Consider the following 13,272-nt stretch of genomic DNA (forward strand, 5'->3'; position numbering starts at 1 on the left):
GCCAGGGAACAGAGGTAAGAAGGAGACCTTTCACTACATACCTTTTTGTGCCTTTTGAATTTTAAACCATGTGAATATATTATCTGTTCTTAAAAATAAATAAAATTAAAACTTGAAAAAATTTTGAGAAAAGCTCCAGTGCAATCAACCCTCCTCTACCCCTATCAACTGAATTTTATTTGGGGTCTTAAAAATAAAGGCAGTAGGCCATGGCTGGGTGGAGGGGAAAGGAAAGGACATTGCCAAGGAAGGAAAGAAACACTATCTCTTAAGAAAGACTTTGATAATAATTAAAGGAGGGAGTAAAAATGCAAGTGAGGCAAGTTGTTAATAATGGGTGAATCTGGACAAAGAATACATAGAAGTTGTTTGTATTATTCACGCAATTCTTCTATAAATCTGAAATTATTTCAAAACACAAGTTTTAAAAATAAATTTAAAGTAACGTTAAAAAGGTAAGGGGAGCTCGTAGAGGAGAGATTACGTGTGACATATCTGTACACCAGTAGGGAAACCATTTAACTAGGTTAGAGATTGCATGTTGAAGAACAGAAATGAGTATGGCTCGAGTGGTAAAAAGGCGCCATAGTATATAGGGAGTTGGAAGTCACTCTGAGGGATTTAGATCTGATACAGAAGGGAAATGTGAGCTGATGAAGGTTTTAGTGTGTAAGTGTAACATAGCGAAAGATTTTCATGGTAAGACTTGAACTGAAATCTCAGTTCAATTTTTAAAATTTTGTTTCTTTTCTTCCTTTCAGACACCTCAAAATGGAGCTGATGTAAGTCTAACAACACAGAAAGAATTAAAGTGCCTGTGATTAAAGTGCTATCAAATGATTAGCCTTGTGGACAATTCCTCCAGGGTCTCAAAGGCAGAGCTCAGTCTTCAGAACCAGTGTTGGAAATGAGTTTAGCCCCACACATACTTGAGAGACTCATGAGGTCATCTTGAATATCAGCCTCAATTATTAATTCCTGAAATTTTACAGGTCATATATGAAATATTCAGGGGTCCTTGCTAGAGTAAAACACCAGATTTTCATCACCAGGGCTTGGAGAGATTTGATGCTTGTACAGAACAGAATGTTTACTTCAGCTGGACTCCAGTTTTTAAAAAGCAACCTATTCTAACTGTGGTATAAACCAATTTCTAGAATCTGCCCTTAGAGCCCCAAAATCATTTGCCATAAACTCCTATATCCCTTCTCTCCCCTGCCTCCACGGTCAGTGAATAACAAGTAGCACTCACAAGCTGCCAGGAACAGAGAGAAGAATAAATGGGCCTCTGAACTTCAGTCCTGCACTCAGGACCACTAGTTAGCTTGCACAGACTATGAGAAGCAAAGCCTACCTCTCTAAGGAGTGAAGGAAGTTGGAGATGCTATTCCGCAGGCTCACATCTGCCACGTGCAGAGCCCCACACACAACTCCCAACATGGTGTCAGGTCGCTCTGCCTGAAAAGAAGGAAAAGAGAGCAGATCAAAAGCAGGGTCACTTGGCACCATGGCCCCTCAATTTTAATCAGGCTCAAATGTGCTGTGAAGAATCAGCTACCATTGAGAGTCTCCATCCTTATTGTCCAACTGATTTTTTTTTTAACATTTACTCTTTTTTAAAAGTATTTTTTTTTAATTTTTATTTATTTTATTTATTGATTTTTGGCTGCACTGGGTCCTCGTTGCTGCACGTGGGCTTTCTCTAGTTGAGGTGAGCAGGGGCTACTCTTCATTGTGGTGTGCGGGCTTCTTATTGTGGTGGCTTCTCTTGTTTCAGAGCACGGGCTCTAGGCATGCAGGCTTCAGTAGTTGCAGTACGCGGGCTCAGTAGTTGTGGTACGCGGGCTCAGTAGTTGTGGCTTGTGGGCCCTAGAGCGCAGGCTCAGTAGTTGTGGCACACGGGCTTAGTTGCTCCGTGGCACGTAGGATCTTCCAGGATCAGGGCTCGAATCCGTGTCCCCTGCATAGGCAGGTGGATTCTTAACCACTGTGCTACCAGGGAAGCCCCCAACTGATTTTTGAGACAAAAACACATTTATTTTTAGAATCTGAATAGAGGTCTCATTTGAATAGAAATAAAAAACACCTTTCCCTCCACCCTCCCAAGATTTCCACTGAGCCAATCGAAGAGTAGCTCAAAAACAAGCTTTTGTCACAAATAAACTTCAAAAGGTACAAAGATTTGGCTACCGATAATCTCAAAGAAAAATGGTGTATAACCAAACTTTGGACCTCCAGCTAATTTACATGAATCTAACAATTTTATACAAAATCTTGAGTAATTTATATTAGCCCAGCGATTCAGGAACAAAGGGTAACTTCTGTTGATTAAAATGAGGCCCCTCTCATCAGTGCTTGGTAGATAGATGTAGAAGTTGGTAACTCTGAACCAGATTTAACATCAAGTGAGGAAAGAGAAAGTATTTCAATCCCTGCGTGCCTCTCTTCAAATATACCCTTGGAAGTAATACTACAACCTATAAAGTGACTGTGTAACACAGGCACAAGAACTCTTACAGTGCTAAAATCACACTGACACCTAGATTTTTCCACATAGACCAAGAACGATTCAGATTAGAATCAAATAAATTTTATCTAGCAGCATGGACTGATCACACCACAAGCCTATAAAAACCCAATCCCAGAAGTTGTTTGTGTAAGTGGAGAAATACACACCTGTACTTTTTCTGCTATCAGTCTGTCCAGCCAGCCAGTGTCAATTCTATTCATCTGAAAGCTTTCAGTCTCCAACAATTTGATCAGGTATTCGACTGTAGTTCGAAAGTCGCCCCGGATAGATAGTTCCTTCAAAGCCACCACCATGTTTCTGGGAGAAGGATAGAAGCAGATCTGTTTCAGCAACAAATGTTCTAGTGTTTTTCAATAACTTTCAAGAATTGTTTCATTCCTTTAGTTTCAGGAGGCGGGGGAGAGAGACAGACAGTTCCAAGAACAAATGAGGGTGCAGATATATATGTGCTTATTCCAGATAGAATTTTCAAGAAGTCAGCAAACTTATGAGTCTGATTAATATTACCATAAGAGCATCAGCAGATCACATACATTTCATTACATGGAATACAGAACAAATTATCTGCAAACCACCCAGTTTTCACTGTTCCCATCATTCCATTCATTTATTGCTGGCTAACGAGAATTAGGGCATAATTCCCCCCTCCTTACACCTTTTTTATTTTATTTAGGTAAAGTTTACATTTAATAAAATATACTTAAGTATATTGTTCAGTGAATTTTTACAAACACTAATACCTTAATTTAAAGGTTTCCATACAATGGAGGTAACTGGCTGGGGAAAGTCAGGTATTATTAGCCTGACACTGCATGTGAGAGTGGTGGTTTTTTTTAAGCTGCATTTTAGCCATCTGTGGAATGACTTGCTCATTACTTTGATTACTTTCCAATTAAGTGTTAAATGATCTAACTTTAACAAAATTTCAAATACCATGGGGTTTTTCCCTGTATACTTCTGCCCAGTGTTATGCTGAACAGGGCAGGTCCCTACTTCAACAAATATTTATTATGCATCTCACAGACTCAAGACACATACTAGACTCTTAAGGGAGAGAGAATGTGGAGACAATAATCACTTTAAAAATATATGACAGGGCTTCCCTGGTGGCGCAGTCGTTGAGAGTCCGCCTGCTGATGCAGGGGACACGCACGGGTTCCTGCCCCGGTCCGGGAAGATCCCACATGTCGCGGAGCAGCTAGGCCCGTGAGTCATGGCCACTGAGCCTGCGCGTCTGGAGCCTGTACTCCGCAATGGGAGAGGCCACAACAGTGAGAGGCCCACGTACCGCAAAAAATTAAAAAATATATATATATATGACATAATATCATAAATACCAGTAGAGAGAGATAAGCAAAGTGTGGAGCGGTTCTAAGAGGGGAGAAAATCCACCTCCCTATGGTTTCATAAAGAATGTGAGATCTGACATAGAAAACAAACTTGTGGTTACCATAAGGGGAAAGGGAGGGGGGAGGGATAAATTAGGAACATAAGATTAAGTGATACAAACTACTATACATAAAATAGATAAGCAACATGCTTTTACTGAATAGCATGGGGAACTATATTCAATATCTTGTAATTACCTATAATGGAAAATAATCTGAAAAGAACATATATATATAACTGAATCACTTTGCTGTACACCTGAACTAATACAATATTGTAAATCAACTATTCTTCAATTAAAAAAAAGAAAAAGAATGTGGGATCTGAAATGGGATAAAAGTTAAGCTGGGATTATGACTGTGACAGAAATATTCTTCCAAGTGGTCCAGGAGTTCTCAGCCTAGACCATTATTCCGTTTCCCACCTCTACCCTCCTCTCTATGCCCTATCTCAGCCTGGCTTATTCCTATACATATTCCAGATATCAATCTAGAGGTCACTTCCTTTTGCGAAAACATCCCTGACCCTTTCTGGACTGAGGTAGCTGACTCAGCTCTACGCTCCTATAACACCGTTATGTAATCCCACTATCAGAGACGGCACTTCCTACACTGTGTTCAATTGCTTATTTGCCTCTCGTACTCTGGATCATAAAGTTCCATGAGGGCACAGACCCTATCTTGATCCTCATTATATTGTCAGAGCCATCAGATATTCAGTAAATATTTGTGAATGGATGGACAGAGGGAGTAGCAAGAACAAAGGGAAAAAGGAAATAAATTAGAGGTTGTGTTCAGGGAATGTTATGATTGAAGCAGAGGGTATGAGGACAGGAATGAGGGGCAAGTCCATTCATCCAACAAACATCTACTGAGTGCTTACTATGTTCAGGGGACACAGCAGCAACAAGACAGACACGGTCTTGTTCTCACGGTATTTAGATTACAGTCTGCGGGAAATATGGGTTGGGGCTATTCTGGAGAAGAATATGAACACCAAGCAGAAGAATATAGACCTAATATAATGAAGAAAGAAGAAACAAACTCTGAGCTGAAGAATGAACTTTAGCATGGTATTAAGAAGCAAGTTTAGGGACTTCCCTGGCTGTCCAGTGGTTAAGACTCTGCGATTCCACTACAGGGGGGTGTGAGTTCGATCCCTGGTCGGGGAACTAAGATCCCACGTGTCACAAAGCGCGGCCAAAAAAGAAGGGCAAGCTTATTGTAGAGACCATAATTTTCATATGCTAAACATTAACCTGGTAGCTTTACACTGTAGAGAAATGTACAGAGCAGGTCAGGAAGTAAGGAGCAAGGCTTTTGGAGCAGGTCATAAGACATGTCCTGTAGAGAATGCTCAGTGGCGTGCCAATCAGGACTGGAAACCTAAATACCAATAGCGGCCACTCTGGGGATGTAAATGAGTGAGGCAGACTGGACGGCAGCTGTGTGGACTAGAGAGTTCGTGTTTCTTCTAAAGGAAGCAGTCACACAAAGCTTCAGTTAACTTTTGCCAAGTGGAATACAAAACCAACCGTCATCCCGTTCTTTTAAGGGAAGACAGAAATCCATGTATTTACTTCAATCTCCCAATTTTTAAATATTGGTGATTTAAAAAAACTAACACTCTACAAGACAATCAAAACACATCTGTGGCTGTGACTAGTCGGAAAGCCACCAATTTGCAAGCTCTAGTGTAAACCTTCTTCACTTTGGCAAAGCAGGATAGGACTGAAAGAAAAATAAAAAGGCAACTTTTATACCAGATGGTTTTTCTGGTAGCATTGCTTTAATTCTGAAAACTCCACTTATAGTTTTGAATAAGTGGGAAGAGTTGTAGAGGACAAAATAGAGAAAATTTGAGGTTTCCCAGCTTCTAAACACATTATTAAAAACCAACATTATTAATAAATACTTACTGATTACACAATCTATGTGTGCAGTTTAAAGGTCAAAGGAATAGTATTAAATGCTTGGTTCAAGTAAATAGACAATTAAAAAATAGAACTAGATCAATTTTGGATAGATCTTCTAAAATATCTAACCTGTCAAAATTACCTCCTAGAGCCCTACTTTTCAGGCAAGCAAAACTGCTATTAAATATTTAATGTTTATGCTCAATAGAATATTAACTAATACCTATGATATACCAGTTATATTATACGCTGTGTGTATATTTCATAGCTCACTGAGGTCTCTCATATAAGCAATGTGGACAGTCCCCTTATGCCCTTTTCATGTAATAAGCAGTTTCATTTTATTATTTTAAATGGCTACGGGACATTTACAGCTATACCTTTATTTTGATGACAAATAACAGGTCTTATCTCTGACATATGTCAAGTTCTTGGACAAGAATCTACCTCCACCCCCAAATGACAACACCATTTCTATAGAAAAATATGATATTTTTAAAGCAATCAATTTTATAAGTTTATTAAAAACATTGAAAGCAAAAATACTTGAAAATGCTCAGGGCAACAGACAGAAAAACATCTGCCAAACACTGAATAAATTTAATACAACATGAATGTAAGTACACTCAAAGATATATTTCTTCAAGAAGGTTATTCATATTAGTACTTTTATAGCAATACATGATTCCCATTCCCATGCTCACACCTTCACTGAAGATTAGCACAAGTTTATTCTCTGAAATGCAATCAAATGCTATTATACTCACGAAATTGCTTCCTCTCGGTTTTCTCCCCAGGAAAAGCAGTGACCGAACTGAGAATCAGCAAATTCATGAAGTCCCCCTGCAGCAGCAACACTGAAATAGCCCCAAACGTTCTTATTGCTGCGGAAATTCAGTTCCTGAACTGTTCCTGAGCTGGGCTTAAAACCCTATTAGAAGATTCACAGATATAGAGAACAAACAAGTGGTTAACAAGAGGGAGAGGGAAGGAAGGAAAGGAAATATAGGGGTAGAGGATTAAGAAATACAAACCACTATATATAAAATAAATAAACTACAGGAGTATTGTACAGCACAGGGACTATAGTCAGTACTTTATAATAACTTAAAATGGAGTATACTGAATCACTATGTTGTATACCTGAAACTAATATAATATTGTAAATTAACTACATGCAATAAATTTTTTAAATCAAAAAAAAAAAAAAAAACCCTGTTAGAGAATGAAGAATATGAGATGATATTATATTTCCAAGGAAGAGAACGTTCATATACTCATTGTTCAGGTTCTGTGTAATCACACACACACAAAAGCAGAAATGATACACAAAAATCGTAAAGGCTTGCGAGCCAATGTCCAGTGCTACCGACCCACTAAGGACTCTACAGTGACTAAATAGGTCTAAGTGACCAATGGAACAGTGATTACTTATTTGTCTGCTCTTATGAAGCCTCTATGAATTTCCTTCTCCAGAGGAAGCCCCAAGATATTTCAGATATGCCCTCAGATAGCATCTTAATATTAAAGTTCACAGGGAAAAAAAAAGTGTAAACCTTTTAAGTGATGGGTTACCTCATCTGGATTTTCACTAGTGATCCGAGCAGCAATAACGTGGCCCCTTGGGCAAGGAACATGAGCAGAATTTTCAAAATCAATGGGAGCATCACCCCAGGGAGATACCCCATACATCATACGGATATCCTTGATTCTGTACAAAGGGATCCCCATGGCAATCTGAAAGGTAATAAAACACACATCACTCATTTTTCACAGTTACTTGCCTTAAAATGTGGAAGCTATCAGATTTCTCATTTCAGTAGCCACCACCTAAAACACCCTATTTTTATAGCCTGCATCCTACATCATTGAATAGGTGACTCTAAGTTACTTGAAACAAAACACACGTAAGGTGTTAAATACTCCCCACTCCTTAAAAAGTCCCCAAATCCCTAATGCAACAGACATGAGCTTCCCTCTAATTGTCATTTCCCCATCAAGGGATCAGAATGAAAATATCCAAGGGAAGAGTCAGTGTCAGTGGCTCTCCAAGTTCAGACAGCTCAGAAGTCCTAACTATGTCATAATTACTTCATAATTATCGCCACAAACCACTGGAGAAAGTATGTAAATCTTTATTTACTGGGTTCCTTAACAGGGACCACTGGGGACCAGAAGGGGTTCTCAATGTGGGCAAAGAATATGTTATTTACAAATAATATCAAACTTCATCGTGAACTATTACTGCTTCCCATAGCATTTGTTTCCTGGGCTGAATGGAGAAAATAATATTGACAGCCAGCACTTTAAACATTATAAAAATGAATGTGTGCTGCCACACTCTTGCCGTGAACAACCTCAGCCGCCACTCTAAGGTGGAACTGCTTCAATTTAGAACACTAGGAAAAAGGAGTAGAGGACCATTGCGATGTTTGTAAGGTTTCCTACAATTTAAACAACTGAGTAAAGCATATTACTTGTTAAGTTTCTTTCTGATATATGACATTTTATATCAGATGTGTCTGGCTAAAAAATAATAATATTCCTAGATTTGTACCATATCAGGAAAACCAACCCACACATCCCAAGCCATAGAGCGCAAGAGATGAACATCACACGAGACTCAGATAAGGGGCGTCTTCTCTTAACAGACGTTGCTTGAACCAGTTTTGCAGGTATCTCTGACATTCCAAACTTCTGTAAGCAACTCTCTGATCAAGAGCAGGGTGACTCACCTGGAGCTGTGCCGCAGGGAGGTTGACATCGGCCACCATCTCTGTACAAGGGTGCTCCACCTGTAGCCGAGGGTTCAGTTCCAGAAAGTAGAAGCTGCCGTCCTGGCTGTAGAGGTATTCCACAGTCCCAGCACTCACATAACCAACCATTTTGGCAAGTTTCACCGCACACTCAAAGAAGAAAGGTAAGGCAACATAAGTATGTCACCTTGTCCAGCTGATGGGCTACTACTTATCAATACCTTCTCCCTCTCAAAGAGCCAGTGTTTATAAAGGCTTTTAGCCATGTGAGTGAATTTCACCCTCTCTGATTAAAACACCATGGGAGATTCTGCATTGTACACTTGTTCCTAGTATTTCTAGTATTCTTCCTAGAATACGAGAAATTCTTCCTAGAAACATGGCTGTCCAGCTAGAGACTAGATTTTCTACCCTCCCTTAAAGCAAGTGACTAAGTTTTAACCAATGCAACAGTCAGCATTGGTGAGTGATATGCATAATCCCTGAATCATGTTTTGAAAAGGAATTGCTTGTCCTCTATTCCTGGCTTTTCCCTTCTATGGACTAGAACATGGTCATGACAGTGCAAGCCCGTTTCACCATGCAGATGAGAACATACTAAGAATGACAAAACAAAACAGAAAGAACCTGAATCCCAAGATGGTCTCATGGAGCAGCATGGTCCTACTGGTCCTGGAGAGATCACCTCAGATTATGATTGGAAGGAAAAATAAACTTCTATCCTATTGCGTGGTTGTACTTTTTTGGATCTCTTTATTACAATAGCTTAACCTGTACCCTAATCAATACAGAAACTATTAAATTCAGGTAGGATGCTGATATTTAAAAAAATTAAAGCATGTGATGCTGACTTAACAACAGGGTAGCAGCTCTCAAGGAAACAGATGCTGCAGACTGGAAAACTGGTGGCCTCCTTGTTAGGCATAAGAAAACATTTGGGAAACGGTCTCCTACAATAACTTGGAATGCGGACAAAACACCAACTAAGCCCTAAGAAAAGTGGTTAGAAAATGTCAGAATGTGAAAAAAACCAAATGCCTTTGTATCCCCAAACCAGAAGATTAGATTCTCACCCTGAAGCAACCCAGTGCCAAAGATCAAGTCAAGGGGGCTGCTTTAGTATCAGCTGGCCTCAAGGTAGTCAGTACTGAACTGAGGAGAGAAAGAGGGCTGAACACAGAAGGAAGTAAATAAAGAGGAAAAGTTACGATGTCCAGAAATCTTGAGTGTGGTTACTCCTACCTAAAGCTGAATAGAAGCAAAGAGTCCAGAAACGTACTAAGTTTTGACGGAATTGTATTTCTAAACAAACCACAAATCTGGCTTTCAAAACCCATGATAGATAATCACAGTCATCTGTGTGGCCCCAACCCTGCACCAGCAGGAAGTGAGCGGTGAAAGCTCTGCCAAAGAAAGCATGGTCTCCAAAGCTCAGTCATAGAGGACCGTGAACAAGGAAGAACTTCCCAGAGAAAAAGGCCTTAACGGTGCCTTGAGGAATCACAGGCAAAGAATTTACTTCCAGAGAGCAGAACCAGGGGCAGCCAGAGGGCTAATGGAGGTATTACTCCACCACATGACAGGAAATCACCACAATTCCTACCTAGAAGAATTTGATAACTGCTATGGATCAGTGATTATTGCCTCTTTTTCATTCTTCTTTTTACCAAATGGGAGTTATCCTGTTCCTACTCCACCACTGTATATAGCAAAAGGAGGAATCACAAGGGGTAGGTAACTTATATTCTAGGTCACTGGCCCATACAAAGCCACATGTACATATAACAGAGAGGACTGTACATTACCTAGAGAGTTGGACTTTGGGCTGAATATAGCAACTAGGTGGGACTTTGGGCTGTCTTCTTTGGGGAAAGGCTAAGAATGTTCCAAGAGTGACAAAAAGGGTGTGAAAGGATAATGGGTAGCCAGAGGAGCAGACACAGATTGTTAAATGCCCTCCAGTAATTTTTCATTGCGTCATCCATTTAGTAATAGAATCTCCTGAATTTCAGCTGAGCATATGGCCACCCAGCTAGTGACTACAATTCCTAACATCCCTTGCAGCTAGGTGTGATTGTGTAACTGAATGTTGTCCAGTGAAAAGTGAGCAGAAGTAATACGTGTGACTTCTGGCTCATATTTTTATATGCTTGCCTTCCAAGTCCTCTCTTTCCCCCTCCCACAGGCTACAGTGTGAACATATTCTTGCGAGCTAGCTTCAATCATAAGGTAATGACACCCTAGAACAAGGGTTGGCAAACTTTTTCAGTAAGGGCCAGATAATAATTATTTTCAGCTGTGTGGGCCATATAGTCTCTGTCACAACTACTCAACTTTGTCACTGCAGTGATAAGGCAGCCACAGATAATACATAAATAAATTAGCATGCCGTGTTCCAATAAAATTTTATTTACAGGGACTCCTCTGGTGGTGCAGTTCTTGAGAATCCGCCTGCCTGTGCTGGGGACATGGGTTCGATCCCTGGTCCAGGAAGATCCCACATGCCGCGGAGCAACTGAGCCCGAGCGCCACAACTACTGAGCCTGTGCTCTAGAGCCTGCAAGCCACAACTACTGAGCCCACGTGCTGCAACTACTTAAGCCCACGCACCTAGAGCCCATGCTCCACAACAGGAGAGGCCATTGCAATGAGAAGTCCACGCACCGCAACCAAGAGCAGCCCCCACTCGACACAATTCGAGAAAGCCCACACGTAGCAATGAAGGCCCAATGCAGCCAAAAGTAAAATAAATACATAAATATTAAAAAAAAAAACAAAAAACAGAAAAAAAAATTTTTTATTTACAAAATCAGGTGGCAGGTTGGATTTGGCCTGCTAGTTGTGGTTTGCTGACTCCCCTCCTAGTAATAGCAAAGCAGTAAACCGGGGTCCCTGGCACCAGCTCATCTCTGAACTATGATGAGAGAGAGAAATAGAACTTGCACCTTATTTAAGCCACTGTACTTTGGAGGCCTCTTTACTACAGTAGTTAAAGAATCAATCTTAATACACACACAAACACATGTAGAAATTAAACTTAAAACACAGATGACCATATATTCAGCTTCTTTGGAATCAGGGAGAAAAAAGATGGAAAACATATCTCCAAAAAGATGAAGATTGAGTCAAGGTTCCAGAAAAGACCATGTTCAGACTCCTAAACTACAGCTATTTCCAAGGGACCCTGTAAAACTGCTGAGAGATTATTTTCCATACAAAAATATAGGCTATGTAAATTTTAAAGATACTTAGAGGAACTTTTAAGAGACAATGGACTTGAACAAATTCATCTGAAGACTAAAGGATAATCAATCTAGAAAATGCAACTACCTGCTTATCATGAGCTTGTTAAAGAACCAGACAGTAAGATTAAAAAATCCCAAAACATTTCTCTTCATTATCCCTACTCAAAATAGTACACTGATTTTTTGTCAAAAGCATTAACTAATTTAGAGTTTGAAGTGTTCACTGGTATCTCTACTAGAGGGAGAATAGGAGAATTTTTATTTTATTTTTCCTCTAGGAAAAGGATATAATCTTATCAGTTATCCAGAATCACCGCTTGAAATTCCACTATTCTCAGATTGGCATATGAATTAAATGAGTAGTAGTTTTGTGTAAGAAAACAAAAATTAGAGCTTTTCATATACATACCTGTTCCATATGCTCAAATACTGCTGGAGTAGCAATAGCAGTAGGTGCCTCTTCAATAATCTTCTGATGCCTGCGCTGTACAGAGCAGTCACGACCAAACAGAGAGATAGCGTTGCCATACTGATCTGCTAAGATCTGCACCTCCAGGTGACGAGATTGTTTGGCTAGTCTCATCACAAAGATAGGAGATCCAGGGACTTCAGCTTGAACCTATATTAGAAGAGGAAATAGAACAAATTCTTAAGTGGTAAGCACTTTTTCTATCTTGATAAGCTCCTTCCATTTCAACAGGCAGATGCCTAGAAGTGTCAGGGACCATGTTAATCATTAGAAATACAAAAATAAATAAAATATAGCTCATGCTCTCATCCTTCTTAAAGATACTGCATTCTTAGTTATATAACCAATATTAACTGATAAATACAAAAATGTATGAACATCCAGTGTGTTACAAGGGCAAAGAACAAATATTTTGAAAACACACACACACAAATTCCACAAAAGGGCAAAATACTGCCATCAATTCCAAACAACAAATGTACAACTTGTTCTAGATACTTTCCTGGTTCACATTTCATTATATACAGTATTGTTGTAGTCAAAGGACTTCCATCTTCAGTTTTGAAGCATACTGTCACTAGATACAGAACTCGACACTAGCAATTATTTTCTTTCAGCACTTTAAAGATACTGCAATGTTTTCTGGTTTCCACTGTTTCTACTGAGATGTCAGCTATCAATCTTACTGTTACTCCTTTGAAAGTAATCTTTTTTTCCCGGCTGCTTTAGGATTTTCTCTTTTCTCTGTCTTTTTAGGGGAGTGAAGTGGCAGATTTACTCTGATAAACTTAGATGTGGTTTTCTCTGTACTTCTCCTTGCAGGGCTCATAGTGTTTTTTGAATCTGTGCTTAGTATCTTTTCAAGAAATTCTTAGCCATTAGTTCAGAAAAATTCTTAGCCATTGTCTCTTCAAATATTGCTTCTGCTCCATGATTTCTTCAAACATTGCTTCTGCTCCATTTTCTCT

At 39.6% G+C, this 13,272-nt stretch overlaps 1 protein-coding gene across 1 annotated transcript in view; it reads right to left on the minus strand.

Moving 5' to 3' along the window:
• ACACA (acetyl-CoA carboxylase alpha) overlaps positions 1-13,272 on the minus strand; it is a 272,579-nt gene that overhangs the window by 147,063 nt on the left and 112,244 nt on the right. Inside the window, 6 exon segments of the mRNA XM_079904143.1 lie at positions 1,355-1,458; positions 2,677-2,827; positions 6,602-6,765; positions 7,410-7,571; positions 8,570-8,740; positions 12,245-12,454. Coding sequence (XP_079760269.1) covers positions 1,355-1,458; positions 2,677-2,827; positions 6,602-6,765; positions 7,410-7,571; positions 8,570-8,740; positions 12,245-12,454 — 962 coding nt within the window.

The sequence above is a fragment of the Stenella coeruleoalba genome (assembly GCF_951394435.1).
Source record: "Stenella coeruleoalba genome assembly, chromosome: 19".
In the NCBI taxonomy this organism is placed as follows: Eukaryota; Metazoa; Chordata; class Mammalia; order Artiodactyla; family Delphinidae; genus Stenella; species Stenella coeruleoalba.